At 46.9% G+C, this 9,032-nt stretch overlaps 1 protein-coding gene across 2 annotated transcripts in view; it reads left to right on the forward strand.

Moving 5' to 3' along the window:
• The window catches only part of SHTN1 (shootin 1), a 95,999-nt gene extending 89,526 nt beyond the window's left edge, over positions 1-6,473 (forward strand). For both annotated transcript variants that reach the window (XM_045803233.2, XM_087862664.1), the window contains one exon: positions 4,682-6,473. In XM_045803233.2, the coding sequence (XP_045659189.1) occupies positions 4,682-4,904 (223 nt within the window). In that variant the 3' untranslated portion in view covers positions 4,905-6,473. The remainder of the gene's footprint in view (positions 1-4,681) is intronic.
• Positions 6,474-9,032: the final 2,559 nt, after the last annotated feature.

Below are 9,032 nucleotides of genomic sequence, written 5' to 3' on the forward strand. Positions count from 1 at the left end.
TTGGCATTTATGCCTCAAACCATTTTTATACTGTTTGGCAATCAGCTTTTCAGAGGTAGCATTTTATAAAATAACGCTCACCGCTTAAAAGTTTCATTCACTGTAATGTTCAAAATGTCCCACCTTTATATTATCAGTAAAATTAAGCTTGAGTGATATGCAGAATTTGCATGAAATAAGCAATTCCCCCTTCATTTCATGAGCTTTGATTGTATTCAATTGAGCTCAGAACCACGTCTATTAGGGCTCTTTTGGGCATTAGTTAATTTGAATTGCAGCCGAAATGTTAGCTAGAATGTTGTTGAATATAATTGGAATGTGGAAAGTTGATTTTGAAAGGAGTTTCATTGAATGCAAACAATGATGTGCTTTTTTAAAAATTAGAATGCTGCTCGTTCGTCTCTTGTAACACAGTCTGAGAAATCACGGAGTCCCTTTCTGAAAGTTCAGCTTTGGTGGTGCTGTTTACAAGTGTTCGGGTGCTTCCGGCACCCCTGTGCTCTGGAGTCAGGCCCTTCCTCCGACTAGCAAGCGGCCCCACCTGCCCCAGCCCCACACTCTGGCTCCCTAGCAGCCGGGGAAGGGTCGCTGCTTTCTGGAAGGGCACCCATGGGTCAGCTTCCTAAAGTGGCACCCCTCGCTGTATTGTCTCTGAGCTTTTATTTTGCTTTTGGGGTTTTCTTTTTGTCTTGAAACAGCTCTTGAGCAAACCTAGATGGTTTGCTCAGGATATCATTTTAGACAAATGATCCATGAAAATATTTTGAATGGATCATAAATGACTACCAGTATGTTGTAAGAAAAAAAAAAAAACAGACAGGAAATCCAGATTCTAAGGTTTGAGTCCTGTGTCTGCCCTTAACAAGGTGTGTGCCCTTGGGCAGATCATTTAACTCCCAATTCTTGGGTGTCTTCATCTGACAAATGGAAAGGTGGGACTAGTTCGTGTCCGTAAATGCCTTTCAACCTGAATATCACATGAGTTTAGTCTTACTTTATATAACACCTATCAAATCGAAGTTTCACTTGGGAGATTTTGTAGCATACAGGAGATCTGCCATACTTCTCATGAGTACTAAATATTCCTTATTTGTGGTCACTGCGCTTAGATGAAAAATTAAAGCAGGAAAATTGAACAGAATGATAGTCTGCTGCAATTCCTATTGGATTGTTGCATTTGAGCACCTGGGACTTGACGTTAGGGGAGAAGCTTTAACCTGCTAGAATCTGCCACTATGGCTGCCTAGAGCAAGAGCCGGGGTTCTTTGCACCGTCTCTGATGGTACTCTCTGGCTCTTCCCGTGAGATGGGGATGGAGCGGGAACAAGGCTGCAGAGGACGGTCCCTCGTTCCAGAAGGAGCCCTGGGCAGCTCCCCACGGGAACCAGGAATAGGCCTAATATGTCAAATCCAGAGGAGTTACCAGTCACAGAGGGAAAAACGCAAGGAATAGCTTGAAGGGACAGACTCTGAAAGGTGCATCTAAAAACGGATTCAGAAATCCATAAATCGGTAAACATGCCAAAATTACCCTGTGGCATCATAATCCTGTTTCTAGAAGAAGCCACCTTGGGTAAGCCGCATGGGAAAGGCAGGAAGACGGAGACGGCTCCTAATTCTTGTTCTGACTCTGCCGCTGATGGGCTACATGCTCTGGGCCGGGTTCTCCCCTCCAAACCTCGTTTTTCTCATCTGTTAAAGAACCAGTTGGATTCGATGATTGCCATAGCCCCTTTTAGCCTTAACACATTGGGATTCCGAGTCAGTGGTCGTTGTCCTGGAGAAATCGGTTAGTCTGACTCTCAACACAGAGATTCAGAGAAATTGCCCACGGTGCCAAGTTCAGCAATAATCAGCAAGGGGGTTTTCAAATTTTAGCCTACGGGTGACTTAATAATAGATTAATCTGCAGTTGAGAAACTTACTTCAGTAAAGAACAGTTCTTTGGACGGAGACAATTCCAGGCCAATTTCATCCTGACCACACAAGGTTTCTGAGTTTTCAGTTCAGTCGACATCCAGTTGTTTTTTTGTATCTGTGCCCTGAGAGCATCTTCTGGAAGTTTTCACACCAGCTGAGGCAGAAAGCTCTTTTAGGAAGTGTTCATCTCCCCTTGCAGACACACACGGGCATGAAAACAGCCGTGGCAGCTCTGCAGAAGGGATGGAAGCCGGTATGGGTTGATAGAAGTTGCTCGCCGAGAATGAGGTGAAGCTCCCTTTGCACGCTTAGAGCAGACTGATGGGCTTAGTTCGCGATGGACTCCGCCCGCCGCAAGATGGTGGAGCCGGACTGGTGACCGACCCACAGACGGTCGTGGCTCTGACTAGAACCACCTCACTAGGCTGGCGCTTCATTTCCTACAATTCCCTTGCCCTTTGTTTCCAGGTTAGGGTTGGCCACAAGAGAACTTTGCATGAGATTTAGAAGGTCAAAGTGACATTGTAGTCATTTCTGTTTTGTTCTAAAGGCTCAGAAGGTCCATGCAGGGCAGGCGCTGCCAAGGTTCGTGGAAGGGGTCACCTAGTTGGCAGCTGGCCCACAGTTTTCTCGGCTCCCCCCAACTCCTCCTCCAGCTTTTCCAAATTTTTGACCAGGCACATGTGCAGTTCCCTGTGGAAGTCTCCAGTGGTCCTGCGGGTTGTCTGCGTCATGGGGGCTGGAGACTGGGAAGGACAGATGCACTTCTGGTTTGTCTTCAATCCCTTGCTGCTCTTCGCCCATCTTCCTGTTCTTGCCAGAACTGCGGACTTTAGGCCCAGCCTCCGACTTCCCTAGACTCCCTGACTGGCTCCCTCCCTTGCCTGATGTCTAATTCTGATCGTAGAGCCGTGTCTCTCTCACCGTGGTTCTGCTTCTCTGCCCTAGTGGACCCTGTCTTCCAGGTGTTGCCCGGGTCCGGGAAGGTCAAGCCAGGTACCTCGGGGAAACCGCCTCCCCTGTTGATTCCCAAAGCATGGCAACAGACGGCTTGAGAAGTGGGTCTTTGGTCAAGGTTGATGGAAAGTGTCCTGGTGTTTTCTAGTGACAGGGGTGCTGCCCAGTCTGCCTCCCTCTCAGGCTCCCGGCCATCCCGGTGCTCTCACCACTGCCACAGAAGACAGCTGTGCATTCGTGACCTGCTCATCACCAACAAGTGACAGGATAACCGGGCAGCCAGAGCGAGTGGTCTCCACGCTTTTGGACAGATTTCAGAGTGCTGGTCAGAAAGTGAGAAGACCCTGGTCGTGGGGTTTGAGGTTTTGGTACCTGTGGCTGGGTCATGCAGGCTGCTTTTTCGTAGTAGTTGAGCGTTATTTGTTCTGTTTTTGTCGTAAAAGAGAGACCTCCAGACCTATTCACACCAAAGCCTGGGTTTCTGAGCCTCTCACACTTCATTAGTATTCACTCATTTACGCCACAAGTGGACCCGTGCGAGGTGCCGGGGTGGAAGTGTGAACAAAGCTGAACGGTCCCTGTTTCGTGGATGCTCACGTTTTATTTGAAGAGACAGACGTTGAACAGCTAATTACATGGTACTCCATGACTGTGGTGAGTCCAACAAGGGAGAAGGAGCAGGTGACAAGGGAGTGTCTGACTGGCGGTTCTGGACTGCTCTGGGGCTCAGGGAACAGTAGCGTCAACTCCTGCAAGGGGTGGGTCGAGCTGTGGGCTCGCCAGGACACGTCCTGACGTCCAGAGGTGGGACAGGGGTATGCTGGTTCGTGCTTAACATCTTAGCATCTGCCAAGACGAGCAGATGCATCTGAAGAGCCCCTGGCCTGCCTCCTGCACACCCCTCAACCTTCAGGCCCCAGGTCAGCAGCCCAGTACCTTCAGGTGGCCTGTGACCATGACGCCTGAGAGGAGTAGGTGCCAACAGAATTTCCTGACACGTGGCAAGAGAACACATGGACACCTCTGTGTTTTACAAGGAAACGGGTCACTGACGTACCTCGAGAGGCAGTAGCTTCTCGCATCAGAACAGAAGGGAAGAGAGGAGGTGTCTGTGGAGAAAGAAACTGCTCCTGAAATTCCTTAAGAAATTTCTCAAGAAACGATTCTCCTTTTTAGAAAAAGTTTATGGTCACTTAGCGTTTTAGCTTATTCTCTGGATTCTTCCATCTGCCCTCGCTCCTCCCTCCTCCTCCCCGGGTCTGACCAGATGTCCCGAATGTCAGGAATGGCAGGAGCGGGTGAGACGCTCAGCTGTCCATCCGGGACGCGGGTGGCTCACTTCCCCCAGCGGTGCGGCCTCCTCAGAGCTAGTCGGCCACCAGGTGTCCCCAGGGACACGAAGGGGTGGAGGTGGGGGTGAGATGGCTCCTTCTGGCTAAGCGACGGTGGGGGTGGGACGGGAGTCTGGGCGGCAGGCGGTGGGGAGGCCCACGCGGCCCGGGAGCTTCGCGCTGCTGGAGAAGAGTGTAATTAAGCAGGTAGGTGCCTTTGGCTTTTTAACACTTCCGTAGTTAATTGCTCTGACTTTTTCCGCCTTCTTTCTTCTGGCCTCGTGCTCCTAATGTCATCTAATAGCTCCTTTTTCTTTTAATGGCTGGCACCTCAAAGACCACTTTGTGCATGTTAATTAGACTTAGAGCATTTGGGTTTTTTTTTTTTTTTATTGGTCTGAATCCAGGAATATGAAAGCCAAATATTTTCTCTCTCTGCTTTTTATTGTTTTGTGTAACTGTTCTTCCTCCAGGCCTCTCAGTAACGCTGGATGCGGGAGCGAGAGCTTTGGCCGTGAGCAACAAGCCGGACCCGTTGTAGTTTTAGACCCTGTTTCCACACACGAACCCCAAACCAAAGACCAGGTCACTGAACAAGAGTCAACTCAACCCAAGGGTGACAAAGATGAAATTAAACCAGAACACAAAGACGACGGCAATGAAAAGATGAGCGACGCAGACAGCTCCCACTGCTGATCGGTACACCGGAAGGCTGACAGGTGTCCGAGCCCTTTCCGACGAGTACGCGACCAGTTCTGGTGGCTGGGCACGCGCGTAGACGTTCTGTTCTTGTCACTGTACTCAGAATGCAGGTTCTTTTCTGGTGTCACTTTTGAGAGTAATTTACCTATAAACATAAGTAAGTTCAGCGAAATACACATCCTGTGTAGCTTTTGTTTTTCTTCCTAGGGATAAGATGTTTTCTCGAATTACTGTATTAAGCGTGACTTCTTTTAGAAGGTTACAGAAAATTCGGATGTCTGTCTTTTTAGGTAACGTGCATACCACTCATCAAATGTAATGCTGAAAGTTTGCAGCCCTGTAGATAAGTGGATAAACAGAACTGACCAACTTAAGGTGATTTAAAACCCCCTCCCTGCCAAAGCGGCTTCTGTTTTAGGTCTGATCGTTTTTGGAGAGAGAAACTGCAGCAGCGTGGAAATTGCGAGGCAATGGCGCACAGATTACTCTCTAGGATATACTGAGAGGAGCTGCAAATTCGGGCGCTGCAGGCATCCAACCGGCACTCCCGGAGTCCGGGCTAATTGCACGCATCATCATCTGTGGGCCGGGGAATATGCACCATTGACTGGGTCCAGAGCCTCCCAAGGACTCCGGTGGGACTGGCCTGGTGGCCTGAATGCAGAATGGAGGGAACGTCCCAGCCTTGGATTTCATAGAGTATCACCTTAGGAAACCGTGTGCTCTGTGCTCGGAGCTCGTTGTGTGTTCTCCCGTACCGAGTGGCACCAGTACCGTGGCTTAGCACGATTCTTCTGTACAGTGACGAGAAGTGACAAGCACACAATTGTCTTGCTTCACTGCTGTTCTGCATTACACAGGTTTGTTGTGTGTGTGTGTGTGTGTGTGTGTGTGTGTGTGTGTGTGTGTTTTAAAGAAATTAAGTGGTAGTTAGTCTCTACAAATACAATGTTTCAGTCTACCACAGTGAATAAATAGAAATGTAATCAGGGATTAAAAAAAAAAAACTTATACAGCTTTTTCCAAGTTGATTGTTTCCAAATTGGTGTTTATTTAAAATAAGTGGTAATGTACTTGAATGCATTTTTTATGACAATGATTCAGCAACGGTAATTTTACTATTAAAGAAAGTGAAAGGTTTAGTTTTGTTAGCGTGGCTCAGCATGTAGCCGTCAGGTGTTTCTCACCTAAGGGCAAAAGAAAATGATAGTAATAATAGCAGTAGCTGTGTTTTATTTTTGCACGTGTGCTAAGCGTAGGCTCGAAGAGGCGGGTAGGCAGGTAAATCAATGTACTTCCTAAATTTGGAGATAATTATCCTTCTGTACGTTTGTTATGCTTGACTGTTTCCACGTTCTTCCGGTGATGATTTTACAGTTACTTCTCGGTTTACTCATGGGGAATTAAAATGTAATGTTTTCCAACTGTAATTTTCCTAATTGAATAAGACCGCTATATGATAACTAACTGCAGACTGCATTAACTCTTCAAAAGTCCTGTGATGCTGTGATTTGAACTCTCCTCACCACACTTATTAAAAAGCACCGACAGTTTCCCACGAAAGGTCCACTGTGGTTATTGAGAGTTTTGCCTGAGTTCCCCAAACCGGTCATGCTTTCGTAAGAAGATTGCCCAAGAGTCGATAACTTTAGTCATTGTGAGTAATCTGCACGGTGGGTTATTCTGAGGAATTCTACCCCGTATCTCCTCACGCTGTCCTTCCTGGCTCTGCTGGCTGCGTGTTTCCCGTACACTTCGGGATATAGAGACACGCGGACTCGTCATTCCGTATCTCATCCCACACATCACCAGGGCGATGCGCTTAGGAAACCCCGTCGTTTCCAGGGTGAGGAGGTAGCCACTCGGTGAGGTGTGTTCGCTGGGCCAGGCGACAGTTAGTACCTGGTCTTTGAAAATGTTCTTGTCTTTTCCAAGTTGCTTTCCTACTTCGTGGCGAGCACAAAGCCCCGAACAATAGTTCGACAGAAAGGTTATTTGACACGGGATTTTGCTCCCCTTGTTCTACCTACCGTGTTCCTTTTCACATCGGTGTTGACGGGGCTTTGCCCCTGCTGGGGAGCCATTGTCAGCGAACAGTCCAGGACGGGAAGACATGGGAACACTAGGGCTCGTATCTTCAGGGCACCTTCTTAGCTATTTGCATAAAGAAATGATAAATGACCTACTTATATACTATTTTAGAAAGTTGGAAGGGACTGCCATCTTTATATTTTTGTTTGCTCTAAAAATTTCATTTAGTCTTTTGTTTTGGAATAGGAATTCTGTCTCGCCTGCTGCAGAGTTTGGAACTAATATTGTTGCGTTCTTATTGCCAGAGTGAAGCAAAGGGATAGACGTACTTTGTGCTCTTGCTATTAAAGATGTCTCCCTTCTTTTCCAAAAGGATAAGAACTTAATTAAAATTAGAACACCCTTTTGTACCTGGGCTAGTCCCAAACTCCTCCACCGCATCCCCCCCCCCCCCGCCGTAGTTTCAACAGCTGTTGGTCCTGTGGAAATAATGCTCGGCAGGAGTCAGCGGGGCTGGACCCACCCAGCCTGGTTTGGCCAGAGTGAAAAGGACAGGTGTTGTGGCAGAACAACCCTCACCGCAACTCCTCTTTCCCTGTCTTCTTTGTTAACAAGCGATGTGTTGGAATTGGAACAGTGTAGGTACAAATGATCATTCGTGATCTTTCCAGACCATCGTTAGGTTGTAGGTTAGATAAATGCTAGTCATATTACGGAACCCTGGATGATTTTTCTGTGTGTGTTGAATTGTTTCATCATGGAATGACGTCAGCTTCTCTGGCAGTAAGTTGTGGAGAGGGGACTGCTATCCATCATCATCACTGACCTAGAAGGATCATCAAGCAGCCTTTATTTAACAGATTGGATTGGTCTGGAAGTTTCTTCCTGGCACTAACTTTCCCCAGTCCCACCGTCATTGATTTACATGGGCTATGACTCGTCTCTTTTACTTCTTTTATAGATAACTTCTATATAGTGTATATTACGTGGTTTATTCCAATGACATATTAACATGTATGGAGAGGGAGAGAGAAGATAGAAGTAGAAACTGTTCATCACTTCCAGAAGTTAGAATGTTACCTCTCCATTGGTGACCCCAGTCCTCGAGTGAGGAAAAGGTGGAAATGAAAGCTCTGACCTGGTTGAGGTAATAAATGGCCTCTTTGGTTAATTTTGTTATTGACTTAGTTTGTATATTTTTGCTCTGGTTCCATTCATTTAATTATAATTTGTGTTCTAGTTCCAGGGCAGACTCTCTGATGGTCTCCCATATTCCGTGGGGGGGGGGAGGGGCATGTGCAAAGGTTACGTGAACACCCAGTCATATCCCGCCTGCCTTTAAAATGAATTTTCCAGGGGCACCTGGGTGGCTTAGTCAGGTAAGCATCCAACTCTTGATTTTGGCTCAGGTCATGATCTCAGGGTCGTGAGATCGAGCCCCATGTTGGACTCCTCGCTATGCGTGGAGCCTGCTTGAGATTCTGTCTCTCCCTCTCCTGCCCCTCCCCCCACTCTCTCTCTCTTTCTCTCTCTTAAAAAAAAAGCAAACATGAGTAAAACGTATTCTCCTTCCAGTTTTCGTACCCCATTCTGTGTTGCTAAGCACCAGGACGGGCAGTCACAGCCACAAACTGAGACATGGTTCTCCCAACTTAGCTCCCAACCAGTCCTCCAGCTCCGGGCTCTGAGAGAATGTGCCACTGAGCCAATTTTAAATCATTGCTTTGAGCGTAAGGCCCTACCTGTACCATGAGGCCATTAAGTTTCCCTATGGATACACTTCAAAAGGAAAAGTTCTCAGTGTGCTTAGTAAAAACTTACAGAATATATCAGAAATCTAAACATAGCCAACTCTTCCACAGGTCAGTATAGAACAATTTTTATAATTTTGGAGGAAAGCAAATGCTCACTTTTAACAGAGAATCTAAATTATATAAAGCAGTAGGACATTATGTCTATAGGTATGTGTTTAAATAAATTTATTTCTGGCACTTTTCTGCTATAACCCTGATTCTGGGTTACAAGAGAGGCCTGTATGATAGATCTTTAGTCCCCTATTAGATACTGTTGCATAAATAATTGAGCAGTTAA

The sequence above is a fragment of the Ursus americanus genome, chromosome 6, assembly GCF_024610735.1.
Source record: "Ursus americanus isolate L20-20 chromosome 6, mUrsAme1.1.p, whole genome shotgun sequence".
Classification (NCBI taxonomy): domain Eukaryota; kingdom Metazoa; phylum Chordata; class Mammalia; order Carnivora; family Ursidae; genus Ursus; species Ursus americanus.